General features: G+C 34.9%; 1 protein-coding gene across 4 annotated transcripts in view; it reads right to left on the reverse strand.

Annotated features, from left to right (window-relative positions):
* Positions 1-406: 406 nt before the first annotated feature.
* Positions 407-14,218, reverse strand: part of PCB (Pyruvate carboxylase) — a 183,359-nt gene continuing 169,547 nt past the window's right edge. For all 4 annotated transcript variants that reach the window (XM_068383658.1, XM_068383655.1, XM_068383657.1 and 1 more), the window contains exons 17-22: positions 13,372-13,458; positions 12,895-13,074; positions 10,779-10,925; positions 10,578-10,661; positions 5,823-5,984; positions 407-3,008 (exon numbers count right to left, since the gene is read on the reverse strand). In XM_068383658.1, the coding sequence (XP_068239759.1) occupies positions 2,754-3,008; positions 5,823-5,984; positions 10,578-10,661; positions 10,779-10,925; positions 12,895-13,074; positions 13,372-13,458 (915 nt within the window). In that variant the 3' untranslated portion in view covers positions 407-2,753. The remainder of the gene's footprint in view (positions 3,009-5,822; positions 5,985-10,577; positions 10,662-10,778; positions 10,926-12,894; positions 13,075-13,371; positions 13,459-14,218) is intronic.

Genomic DNA, 14,218 nt, shown 5'->3' on the forward strand with positions numbered 1-14,218 from the left:
AAACATAATTTTCTCCATGTGTATGAGAGCCAACATCGAACACTATCAAATTATAGATATAAAATTTGTAATTTTTCCTAATTCTACAAACCAAAGTCCGATGTCTCATTTCCCCCCTCAACTGCCCAAGTGGACTGTTGGGTGGGGCCGCCACCTAGCAGTAATTATCACCACCTCGTTATAAATTTTAACAGCTGAATTCCAGCCTGAACAATGCTCCTATTAAAGAATGCAGGTTTGTACAGTTAGGAAAAATACAATTACTTTATGAATGTGATATTTTTGTTCCAAGCCAAGGTTTTCACTCCAAGAATGAATAGAACCCAGATTTCAAATAAACTTTATTATTTTATTCCTTTCCAGTACTGTACTAGGTTCTAAACAAAACGTGAATGAAAGATACGAATACTATTTTACTTTATTTTTATTGATTTTCATATAGCCATAAAGTATAATCTATTGACAATATAAGTACACTTAATGATGTTTTATCACAAATAACACTAAAGATCCTATTTACTGATATTTCATACAGTGAGTTGCCATTAAATATCCTGTTACCCTAAAGAAACCTATATTTACATATATGCACAAATTTTACACATGCATGTTACATTATATTTCTATCGTATCCCAGTAAAGTAAAGGCTAGTATAGTAAAATACCGAGACCAATCTTCTTACTTGAGTATTTTAACTAAACAGCCATGAAGTGATAGTCACTTCATGCTGTAAATTGGTAACATTCCCTAGCAAAAAAAAAATTCATTAATGATTTTGGTTTTGGTACAACCCACTTGTAGGTTTATACCAATATTTGGATACAAAATATATTTATATTCACATTTAAATTCATACTGAAATCTATAAAATAATTGAATATGGTAATGTAATAATAATATATACAGCACAGTATCTTGAAAAAATTAAACGACGGTGTAGTGGCTAAATATTTTCGTCACCATGGATGTTGGTATAATAAAGCTAAAAAACATTCGTAATGCAAATGTCCTGATGATTATTACACAAGCAAAGCAGCAATAGCCAACTGATATACATTATGATAATTATAAATTTTGTTCAATAGAAAGTTCTATAGAGTATTTTGAGATCGTGGGTTGTTTTTACTTGATATCTCCATTACCATCGATAAGAAATTTTGACATTCTTAAAACTACAATGGCAGATAGAGAGAAAACATTAACCTGAAATACTGTACTGCAGCCATATAACACACTATTAAAAAGAGTTTACTGTATATGAAATATAAGAAAACATCTTTCAAATTTAGGTGAACGTGAACTTCAACTTTTCTGAGATAATGGAATGTTATAGATAGTAACAAGTTCATAAATTACAATAAGCTAACATTACAGTGTATGGAAGATCAGACTAAGGCTCTAACGTTTCATCACATTAATCTCTTATACAACATTTTATGAATACTCTTCATTTAACAGGGGTTTGGTACTTATCTTTTTCTGGAAAAATTTAAAGCATGTAACATATGTAACATAACTACTATAATTTTACAAAATTAATTAATTAATTTATAATTCACAACCGAGACATTTTTAAAGCAGCTATCCCCATGCACACCAGTTAAGATGTTCAAAATAAAATTTACATCTTATCCCATGTATACTTGCATTGAAAAGCACTGAATTACCACACAAGTACAGGTATGTACAGTAGTACTTATATATGTAAAAGTTGATGTTGAAGAGAGCATATTAAATTGCAGTTTGTCACCTCCATTACTGGCAGGCATTCAAAAAATGTAAAAAAAAAGATGGAATAAATCTATACAGTATATACTTTATCTAAAATATTCACAAATACAGTAATTGAAAAAATACTAAGCTTTTCTCATACTTTACATGCATATCACATTAGTTATAAAGAGGAAGCACTTTTGAAGGTAGGGTATGATCTGAAACTTGAAATTCATTAAATTACATAATAGTTTTTAATGTTCCAGCCAACTTCTGCCAAAATTTTTCTTTTAGTATTATACTTTGAAAAGTATATTAAAATTTTTACACCTCATAGCAAACAAACAATAAATAAATGCTAATATAGCAAAGCAACAAGAGTAGAAAAGTCCCTGAAGCAGAGCTACTTAAAATGTAGAATGATTAAAATTCTGTGGGACATTAATTAAAACTACAAATTTTAATGACACTCCCTTTAAATATCCGAATTTTTTTCTTAAATTAAAGCTTGAAAACTCTGTATACAGTATTAGATAATATCTAAAATTAGGAAGACATGTTCAAGATTTCTCAACTATACAAATAAAAGTTTAAAGCCTTCAGGAAGAATAGAAAAAAAATTACTCAATCTTCACAAGGTAATCTGTAAAATAATAATCTCGGAACATCTAGAAAAATAGTTATAAGAATGAAAATCATAGCAGAAAGAAAATAAATTTGACATCAGTAACTGCTACAAAAAAGATTAGTACTATGGGTAGGAATTTGATTATGATTTGTATAGAGGTTCAAACTAATCCAGAGTATGTTTCTGCCTGGGGTTAATAAAAAATTATGATAAAAAAAATAACTACAGTATACTGTGATGGAACGTAGCAAACAGTGGATTTTAAAAGCTCTGAAAGATAGTCTTAAAATTACTGGGGATTTTCCTGTTTAGCAAAAATCTATAATGTACATAAATACCTAAAGTCTTTAAAGAATAAAATTGGACAGTTTCATACTATAAAATGAATATAAGCAAAAATTAGAACAATATTTACTTTGGATCAATAACAACTAAGAGATCATCCCCTTCTAATTCCATATCTTTAGTAACAAGTACTGATGTCACAACACCATCGCAGGGACACTGCACAACCATTTCCATTTTCATGGCTGACAATACAACCAGTGAAGAACCTTTCTTCACTTCATCTCCTTCTTTCACTTTGAGATCAATAACTTTGCCTGGCATTGGGGCTCCTACTTGCCCTTTAACACCTGCATTCACCTTTGGATGTATGTGCATTTCCTGTAAAGAGAAAATTTAGCACACTGTACTTAATAAAATAACATTACTATGAGTAGTTATTAATAATGTGCATCAATTTCATCATCACTCTGAACCAAACAGCAGTACTTTCTACTTTTACTTTACAGTCAACTTCAGTCTCTTTCTCTTTAACTATCTATTCTATTTACCAAGGCACTTCCCCCAGTTTTGGAGGGTAGCCAACATCAAACAAATGCACAAAAGGGGACTTCTCCTCTCTCCACTCCTCCCAGCCTGACGAGGGATTCAGCCAAGTTTGGCTGGTACTGCCAGGGTGCCACAGCCCACCCTTCCATGTTATCCACCACAGATGGAGTTTCATATGATAAATCTCCTACTGCTTCTACCACCGTGGTCACCAAGGCGACTGGATTAGCTACTGCTGCTACCACTGCGGTCACCAAGGCAACCAGAGAAGCAGCAGGACCTACTGGAACTGCGTCAAAATCACTCGCCATTCATTTTCATTTCTAGCACACTCACTTGCCTCTCTCACATCTATCCTTCTATCACCCAGAGAGCTCTTCACTCCATCCATCCATCCAAACCTTGGCCTTCCTCTTGTACTTCTCCCATCAACTCTTGCATTCATCACCTTGTTTAGAAGTCAGCCACTTTCCATTCTCTCAACAGGGCCAAACCACCTCAACACATTCATATCCACTCTAGCTGCTAACTCATTTCTTACAACCGTTTTCACCTTCACTACTTCGTTCCTAACCCTATCTAATCGAGATACACCAGCCATACCCCTCAGACACTTCATCTCAAACATTCAATTTCTGTGTCACTTTCGTTCCCCACAACTCCGATCCATACATCACAGTTGGTACTATCACTTTCTCATACAGAACTATCTACATTCATACCTAACCCACTAATTTTTACCACTCCCTTGACTGCCCCCCAACACTTAGCATCCTTCTTTCACTCTCTGACGTACATCTTCTTCCACTCCACCATTTGCTGCAACTACAGACCCCAAGTATTTAAAATGATCTACTTCAAGTAATTCTCCATTAAACATGACATTCAACCTCGCACCTCCCTCCCTTCTCGTGCATATCATAACCTTGCTTTTAGCTACAGTAACTACTTCCTTCTCTCGCTTATCGTTCCAAACTCTGTCACAAATCGACCAAGCTTCTCTTGAGTCTGCAACCAGTACAGTATCATTCGCAAACAACTAATTTACCTCCCATTCCTGATCACTCTCGTCTATCGGTTTCAATCCTCGACCAACCACTCGAACATTCACCTCTCTAACCAATAATAAAAGTAGACCAAGTAGGAGGCAGGCTTATCTACACCATATCCTAACACTAGCTTCTCTTACCTCTGGGAACTAAAGGGCTTATATAGAATACATTTTTCTTCTTCGAGATTGTTGAATCTGTTTCTTTACAAGGAGAACATGTATATCTTGGTTAGACATTTACAGGATTTTATTTAAAAATGATAGATTTTCTGGACTTTTCTTCTACAAATTACATCCTACAACTATGTATGCTATTGAACTTTGATGTTTATATATTCATATTGTTTGATGGTGTAGCTGCTTCACTCACTGATCTTGACTTTTCCATCACCAGAAAATTCAATTTAATTAACCACTGGAGGATTCTAGAACACAGATGGGAAAGTGTGAAAACTACCTATCTGGTTTGGTAAAGTTATTGTCAAAGAAATTTATTGTTATATGAATTGTAGAGTAACTCTGGATAAATTATCAATAAGAACAACAAGAATTATTTTTTTTAGGGTGGGGGGGGGGGGGGGGCTGGAGAAAGTACATAACAGTTTTAAGGGAGGTAATGCATTGATGACAGAACAGCAAATGTATATTAATGAGCAAAGGATAATTTCTATAACACTAAGGATGTCATTGCTATGTAATTGGAGGTAATGCATTGATGACAGAACAGGAAATGTATATTAATGAGCAAAGGATAATTTCTATGACACTAAGGATGTCATTGCTATGTAATTATAGCTCTTGACAATTCTGCAATTACATACAGTAGTAGGTAATATTTCCTTGCAAATAATATGGGAATGCATTTACAAATCTGGGACAGCTCATGCCTACCTGTGATAAGAAATTAATGCTCTTGGTGACTTTATAGTGGGACAGTTACAACATCTGTTTTGCGGGTGTTTAATCTTGATTATCAAATTAGCAAGCAAGCTATAAAACCAAATTCAGTTCGGAAATACTAAGAAAAGTCAAGGCTCCAAGTGACTTAAGGAGAACAAATTACAGAAAATGGTAGGAATGATTGATTGGACATTAATTAGAGGGGAAATAAATTTGCATAAGGCAAGCAGATGTGAAGGATATGGGAGTGAAAATTAACCTAAAAGCAAAGTTTGCACTAAAGTTATAAGGTTAATATTACCACACCCAACTGGATCTTACGCAAAACTAAATTGGAACTATTGTGGTAAATGCACTGAAGGTAAAGCATTCAAGACTTGAGACATCCTAAGAAAGGAGGTGGATAATCCAAGAACCAGCCACAGAAAAGGAGGTCCCATCAAAGGCAGTGGTTTAGAGGAAGGTATGCAGTTAGAAGAATAATACACTTCTAACCAAGATTCCAAGTCAAAGGATACGAATCAGTAAAGATGATGCATGGCTGGGATTGACTCTTGATTAGGAAGGTGAAAGTAGAGAAGACAGACTCTCATTCAACAAAATAAATAAATACTAAATTGAAAAAAAAAATGGTTATTGTAACTGGAGAATATTTGTCTAGATTAAAATTTTACTAAAACAGTTATCACACTTACACTTGCTGCAGCCTGGTCACGAACCATTACAGAGCGAAGTTGACCATTAAGTTCAAAGAATACTTCCCGTTCACCAGTGGGGGTGAGATCTTCTGCCATTGCCAAGGTCTTGATGTTTAGGGTTTTTCCTTTTTCAATTTCAACTTCAAATTCCTCTGCAACCTAGAAGTACAAACTGGAAATTAGGGAGATAATTTTTCTTTATTACTACTTTATTAGCTTAACACATCACTATGAACAAAATTCTAAATAGAAGCTGGCTGGAAGCATGTTGATGAGAAAGGGTAAAAATTAATTAGTAATCATAACTTTCCACTGCCTTTGGTGAACTTCCAATGGCAAAATTTCAATAAAATCTATTATTTTAATACTTAGATACAAGTCAGAGTGCTTAACCTATGAAGTGCGAGCTTTTGAAGTTAAAAACTTTTACATACCCTACATCCTGGGGACCAACAGGGTAGGAGCCCATGAATGGATCTATACCCAGCCCCACCTCCACATTTTGGAGTCCCCAGGAAACTTAATATATATCCAACTTGAAGTGGAAGGAAGGAGAGTTATGTGACATGGATTAAGGTATAAAAAAATAAGTACTGTATTATTACAGTTATGTATATTTGGAAAAATTCCACTACCAGGTCACAGTGCTGACTACCACATTAATTCGATGGTGGGCAAGATGTAATCATATAAACTTAAATATATTTCTGCTACCATCTTTAAAAAATTAGGACCCTAGTGCCAGGCTGTGCATCAATATAGGTTTTCTATCTCCATCTATATCTCATTACTGTTGTTATAAAGCAAGTGCCTAAATACATTGAGAAAAATTATCATGTGAACCAGCTTAGAGAATCTGGAAAATTGGCAAGTTTCCTGAATATTACAAACATCAGCAGCACAAATAAAGGGGGTTGACAAAGGAAAGTCCTATTTTTGTGAAGGCTTTGTGGTTTCCAAGAATTTTCCTGTGAGAGGCTAGAACTGGGAATCCAAAACAACAAAAAATACCAAAGAAATATAATCTTCCCTCCTCCAGGGCCAATGTATCAACATACATAGCATGGACTCGATGAGTACAAGGAAGACCCTCGGCTTCAGACACTGTTGAACCCGTCACAGCACCTTATGCTGAAATATGTCATGCATCCAACAACATATCATCACTGAGCACCAATATGGATACTGGAGACAATATTACCTTGGTGCTTGTTTACCTTCGATCATCTATATTTGGAGTAAGACTTGTATGCCTTCCTTCCCTACACAAGACTACACAGCATTACCCCAAAAATTGATAATTTAATAAGAACCTCTTTGTGGGTGAATGTTGTGTGGTCTTCAAGAAATAATACCAGAGAAACAGACTTGACTTGTGCATAGTACCTTAAAGGAAAATCATTCGCCAACTAAGAAAACAATTAGTTTGTGCATACCTAGGTGATGATAAAAAAAAAAGTTGACATGCTTCATAAGAGAAGACCCTTAGGGAAGAGTTAAATGCCCGTCATGGTGCTTCCATCGAGGGACCAGGACGAAAAGTATATGGCACGCATGTTTTACCATTAGGATTTGTTTCAAGTAACGCCTTTTAAACAGATCGACCTGTAAAGCTCTGGATGTCCTGAAATTGCATTTTAGGAAAAAATGTCAAGTAGAACATGCAATTTTTCTCACGTGGGTATTATGTATGGGAAAACCCCCTGTAGAAAAGGGCATGGTGGTATGGGTATTTTGAAGCAGACTAAATTTTAATTACATGGATTTCATCAGGTATGAATATGGATGGACACTGGACACAGGTTGCCTTCTGCCCATTTCAAAGCTGTGATAGAACAAGGATCCAGCCTCTGAAGAGGCTTTTAATTTTTAGTCAAAAACAGGAGGCCAGAAGTCAGAATAAAGATACAGCAAGTAGTGACCAAGTGGAGGAACTTCTCTAAATAATGCTGCATGTTCACTGACTTGCTCCTGAAGCTAAAGCTATTAGAAAAATATTCTAATGAAGAAACTTTTTCAGGGAAACAAAATCATCTAACTTGGTACTCTATCAAGAGAATAAGACACTGAAGAAGTCTGTAGGGAAGGTCATAAGGCAAAAAGATTCTATAATTTTGTGGAATACACCCGAAACTAAATCTAACTAAAAGCCTGCTTGAGAGGCTCTGTCAATGCAGATTTGTAAGGCAAGATTGTTCACAACTTATGAGTTCTTTCTTAAGAGAGATAGAATAGACAGGAAACAAAGATATCCGGGGTTATCTGGCACGGGGGCCTATTCCTAAGGAAGGTCATCCATGCGTTCTTTACTGCCTGGTATTCTCTGGTGAAGGAAACCCTTTTACATCTCATCAGCATGTCACATTGTATGCTGGAAATTATTCTCCATAAATATGGGAAAGAATAACCAACTGGAGGTTCTGGATCAGAAAGGAGGAAACCTAGAAGATATTTACATTCCCTACACTCTGATATAGCCGTGTTGATTGAAGAGGGTGTGGCTTCGGCCTTAGACAAAGAAGTAGAATGATAAATCTTTCAAATCACTCTGGGGAAAAAAAAAGGAGGGCAATTTAAGACATCCCTTACAACTGCCTGAGGATAAATATTCGGAGCTACATAATGAGGAAGTTTGCGATTCTCTTTTGTTACAAACAAGTCCACTTGTATTGAGATAATCTCTAGGATCTTCTTTTACAAGCCCTGATCCAGTTTACATTCCATATCCAGGGCCATCTGTCTGGACAGGGAGTCTCCCTGATCTGGTTGGGGAAGTCCAGAAGGTGGATTGGAGAGAGGAATGAGTCCCTCTCCCAAAGGAGCTTCACAATTGGGAGAACTACTGCATTGAGATTTCTTTATCAGGATTCTATCCTCCCAAGATAAAAACTTGCCTGGTTGTCTAAGAAAATCTTGCTATGACAGTTCCTTCTCAGATTGAGCTGCTTCAATGTTAGGTAAACCTTCATTTACATAGGTTTACATTTCTTTAGTTGATGTTTATAAACTCAAGTCTCAGCATTTTAAATTAGATTGCTTTCAGTTTTAAGAATTAATTTTTAAAGCATCAGTAATAATACAATAATACAGTAATACCAGCAATAAAAATGAAATAAGGATGCATAGAGTTTAGGGTAGGTAAAGTACCGAGCGTAAGCTGGGTTAGCGAGCATTATCCTAGGCCTACAGGCGGTCTCAAACTTCACCTACAATCCTTAAGATGCAGGGCGATATTTTGAGCCAAACTTTTGAAACAAAAAGTGTCCTATAGGCTGCCAAATATGGTAGTTCACTAGTCTCCCCAGACTAGCTAGTTGTCCAGGTTGGCAAGATATGAAATCCTTGCAACCGAAGAAGTTTGATCATTGACTTGCGTAGCTTCATGAACACTCAAGGAGCTTTATTGAGGCTGAAAGGCATCTCTTTAAACTTTTATAAACTCCTTCCAAATTGAATCCCTAGGTGTCAAAAAAAAAAAAAAAATGGGGGGGGGCCTATAGAAATGTCTTAAAGCTCTAGTACAGGTCAAATCCCCTAGTATAGTATTTTGTCCAACAGGTCAAATCCCCTAGTATAGTATTTTGTGGACAAGTGAAACTGAGATCATCTTGAATGTGTTGAATCGGATATGTTTGTTGAGAAGAGATAAGTCAAGGATGACTTCTCTAATGTTAGTCGTTCTCTGGTATGCTGAATAGTCTGCCCTGGAATTTTTGAATTTGGTTCCTTTCCCCAGCATTCTGCTGACAATGGAGTAAAGTTCTATGGATTTTGCCTGAAAGAACTCATGCCATGGAGGCCGCATGGAAGTTCACAACTGACTCAAAACCTTTTAAGACTATGCTCTGTCCCCACTAAAAAAGGTCTAACCCTCTTGAATGCAGGTGACCCCCAACCTGCGGACATTTATTCTCGAGGTCCTTTACCTCTGTGAAATTAACCAGCAGCCCATCTTCCTCTCAGCTTTTTTAATGTTCTCTCTTACACTTCTCTCTGAGAAGGTTGTGATTGTTACCCTCTATTCTCCTGAGAGAACTTGTTTGCCAACTACGATGGTTTGGGTAGAGGGCATCATGCTGGTCTCTTTATAGGTTGTCTTTGGAAATATTGTTGATCCTATTTATTAGTGAGCCTTAAACAGTAATTGAAGGTTCTCTTTTTGGAATGTACCAAAAGCTTTTTTTCCTCTTCTGTGGAAGTGAAGTACTGTATAGCAGCAAGATTGTTATCCATGACTTTATAGAGGGAAGAGGGATTCTCATAAAGCGTTGTTGTAATGAAACTCCTCCACTTCTACTAGAGAATTTTTGTGGCAAAGACTTTTTAGTTATCTGGCTTATAAATAAACATGATAGTTATCTGGTCCTTAACATGAATAAAGTCTGTCTTTACTAGCTGCTTCATGTGTCCTCCACAGTACTATATATATCACTATCACTATGTACAATTGGTGAAACAGATTTGCATAGTTCACATAGCTGACAAATCTCTAACTTCACTTTGGTTTGATTTCTAACTTTCATTTTAAAAATATAAACCACCATGTAAATAATGAGTCTAAAAATAACTTTGCAGTATACCTGTAACTGAATTATTTTAGTGTCAATGTAAATTACATTGTGAAAGTTATTCTAAATGATTCTAAACACCCACAAAATTTATAATTAATAGAATTATCCACAGATATACCTTAGAAATGCAGGAACTACAGAATAAATTAAGAAAAAACATACAACAGATATAAAAAAATACCTTAGGTCCTGTGAAGAAAATTCTAGTGTCCAATTTGTCTACTGGTCCATACTGACTTCGAAACCTAAGAAAATCTTCCGTTACCTGAAAACATGAACAAGTCATTACATTTCCATCCAAAAATTTTTCAAGTACATACAGTACATTATTAAAAACACAAAATTACCAAAAAAAATTAATAAAGGAAAATTTAATCCTCACCTTAGGATACATAGAGTAGCTGGCAACATCATATTCTGAGATTCTTGGTCCGTATTCTTCAATTAGAGTTTCCTTTGCTGCATTGAAATCCATTGGTTCCATGGAAGCTCCTGGACGACCTTGTACTGTTGGAAGACCTTTTAATACCTGGAAGGCAATAAAAAAAAATTGCAAAAATATAGTACTTGTAGCGTAACATTTAATAGTTATTAAAATTATTATTTAATCCAAATGATCGGTTTCCCTCAATCAAGTCTACCGAAATACTCTCTGGCAACTTTTGTAGTGGCAACTATTTTTTTTTTAATCCTAAAGCTCTGTGCTATATGTTAAAATTATCAATTATAAATTGTAGATTATTTGTGTGGAAGTGGTGTTTGGGGGTGTGTGCTTATGAAACTCATTCTCTCCATGTGTTATATTAGAGTGTACTCTTCAATTTTTACAGATAAAAGCACGCTATTTTTTCAGTAGAAAGATAGGGAGGTGAGCTGAAATACAGTACAAACTTACAATACAGTATATTTTAATATACTGTATACATTTTGTATCCCACACAAACATGTGTTTCATAAAAAAACACAAATCAAGCAACAGCTCCCCTCCCCAGAACGACCGAATTTAACGCTTATCAATTACATCTATAGTCAACATACATTTGTACTAAACATGACTTGCAAAACAATAAGGAAAAGTTTTGTTAAGTAAAAGACAAAAAAAATTTTAGTGAGAATGTATATTAAAAATCAATCACCCAATATTCCTGTGATTTTACTTATGTGAGAATTTTGCAACCTTTTGATCTTAGATTATAGTTTATTTCCCTATCCTTGTTTCCCTGCTTTTTATCATACTTTCTCCTTCATCCTTTGGGGGGTATGACCATGAATCTAAGAGCTTACGCCTAGGGTGAAAGCTCTGGGCAATCTGCGCATGCATTCACTCCTTCATCCTGGTTATCAACAACTTATTTATTTTATGAGCCAAGAGGGGAGGAACACAAGTCTTGTCATTGTCCTTAAAAGTGATTTACTACTAGCATTTATTAATAATTGGTCTTTAAAGTGTCCTGCCGGTCCCTAGCTGTAAGTTCTTATTAGCCTTTCAGTATTTCTCCATTCCAGCTTCTTTTCTAACACCTTGCTGTCCAACCTCTTAATGATTCTTTCATATTGCAACCTAGAGGTTTTCCCCATTGCACATAGGTGCTGAAGGAGGCCCCAGTGCTAGGCACTATGGACCAAATCAGTACGTGGAACTTCATTTCATAAATCTTAAACAAGTACCATAGATCTATTGTTCCTTTGTTTTCCATTGAAACTATAACCAAGAAAAAAATATATCTATTATATTCTAAGGTCTTGCTATACATGGCCAAGGAGAGAAGAGGATTAACCCTTAAACTCTCAAACGTCACAATGCAACTGTAATTGATGAGGACTGCCTCAAGACATTCAGGTGTCCATCAAAACTCAAATGACTCAGGTCGCAACCATTTTAGCCGATGGAAAACTTATCTTTTGGCGACTGTTTTCATTTGATTGACCACCTATGTCTTCATTGTAGGCTGACCCGGATGTAACCCCAATTTGCATCACTCTGTTGTATTCTTACACCCATGCATCGGTTCGATTTATACAGTACTTTATACTTTAAAAGTCACGTGATATTTACAAAACCCCGTCCCAAAAAGTTTCTTGTAAGGATCTTCGTAGTAGAATTTTATGTTTCCATAATATTATAGGAGGTATTTACATTTTCTCAAAGAAACCCCTATTTACTAAGAATAAACAATTTTTGAAGTAAGACCCATTTCAAATGAAGTCACTTCCATTCTAAACTCGTACAGTATATCTTATTCAAACTTAATATATGCTTATAATTTCATTAAAAATTTGTTTTTACATGTGCATATGTAGGTCCAAGAACTTATTACTGATCTCTATTCTCACTACAGTAGAGATTAAAATTGTTCACATTTTAAAAGCATATTTTTAATTATGTGTAATTTTAGGTTTAATTTCACACTCTTACATACACACACACACAATTTTCTTCAAATTTTATTAAGAATATTTAATGAAAATATTTTTTAATAATCATGAAATAACATTACCTTTGAACGAAGGGGTTCAGGGAAGCCTCCATAAGGTTCTCCTAAGTAACCTTGCAAAAATTCAACCACAGACTTTGGGAAACTAAGATTTTCAGCTCTACTTTCAACATCTGCAGCCGATAACTTGTTTTGTACCATGAATTGGGCTAAATCTCCAACAACCTTTGAAGATGGGGTCACCTGATAGGAAAAAAAAAAAAAAAAAAAAGTGACAATTTTTTTTATTACTGTACATATAAAAGGGCTAATAAGAGCCGTATTAATAAAAATTGCAATAATCAACAACAGACCAAAATTCTACAGTGCAGCAAAGTAATGACTAGAATTTACAGTAAAACAAATTTGAGGTTTTCTCAATCCAAATTGTTTGTCCATAATTATAAAAATTCAATTAACAGAAGATAAATTAAAAATAAAATCTTTCCATTATCTCTTTCTAATACTTGAATTGCCCAAAGTTATAAATGAAAATCTTACCTTGATCAAATCGCCTAAGAGAAGATTTGCCTCCCTATAAGCTTTCTTTACAGCCTCAAACTGGTCCCCAAGCCCAAGTGAATATGCCTGAAAATTAATCACCAATGCTATTTAAATTTTCTTCCATCTCTCCATGGCATGTAGTTTCAAATTATACATAGTGAATTCACTACAAACTTATCACAAATTTTAATACAAAAGAAATTTTAGAGAGAATTAAGGTCACAATAGTGCATTATAATTATATAAGATCTGCCTAAATTATTATTCTATCTACTATGAGTAATAGACAGTTGCTATAAGCTACTCATAAAAATCATCACAAATGGATACTGACACACTTTTTTTAGGGATACAACCCATTTTCTAGTTTATACCCTTCACAGCATGCATACAAAAGTTAGTACTTTTGGAATGATGCTAGGAAAATAATCCAGTTCAAAATTAACCAGAGTGATTTCTGGATGTGAATCAATTCATAGGCAGGGACTTCATATAAGAATCCCCAATGGTAAAGGAAAGATTTGCCATTTGCAGCAATGATTTTACATGATCTCTTCCATTTACGGCGTCAAATGTTACCTTGTAGTACTGTAACTACTTTAACTACATAGGTTATCTTGTAGTAATTATAGACATGATCATGTATTAATAGCAGATGTTATTTGTAATTATAGACATTATATATTAATTACAGATGTTATCTTGCAGTAATGGAAGGTGTAAAGAATTACTAAAGCATTCATGTGAACATTAAGAAAATAGCAAATCTCCATGAAATATTAAAACTTTCCATGTTCGATGGTGATGAAAGGAGGTTCAACTTGCCAGAATCAACCAAATACTG

The sequence above is a fragment of the Palaemon carinicauda genome, chromosome 1, assembly GCF_036898095.1.
Source record: "Palaemon carinicauda isolate YSFRI2023 chromosome 1, ASM3689809v2, whole genome shotgun sequence".
Classification (NCBI taxonomy): domain Eukaryota; kingdom Metazoa; phylum Arthropoda; class Malacostraca; order Decapoda; family Palaemonidae; genus Palaemon; species Palaemon carinicauda.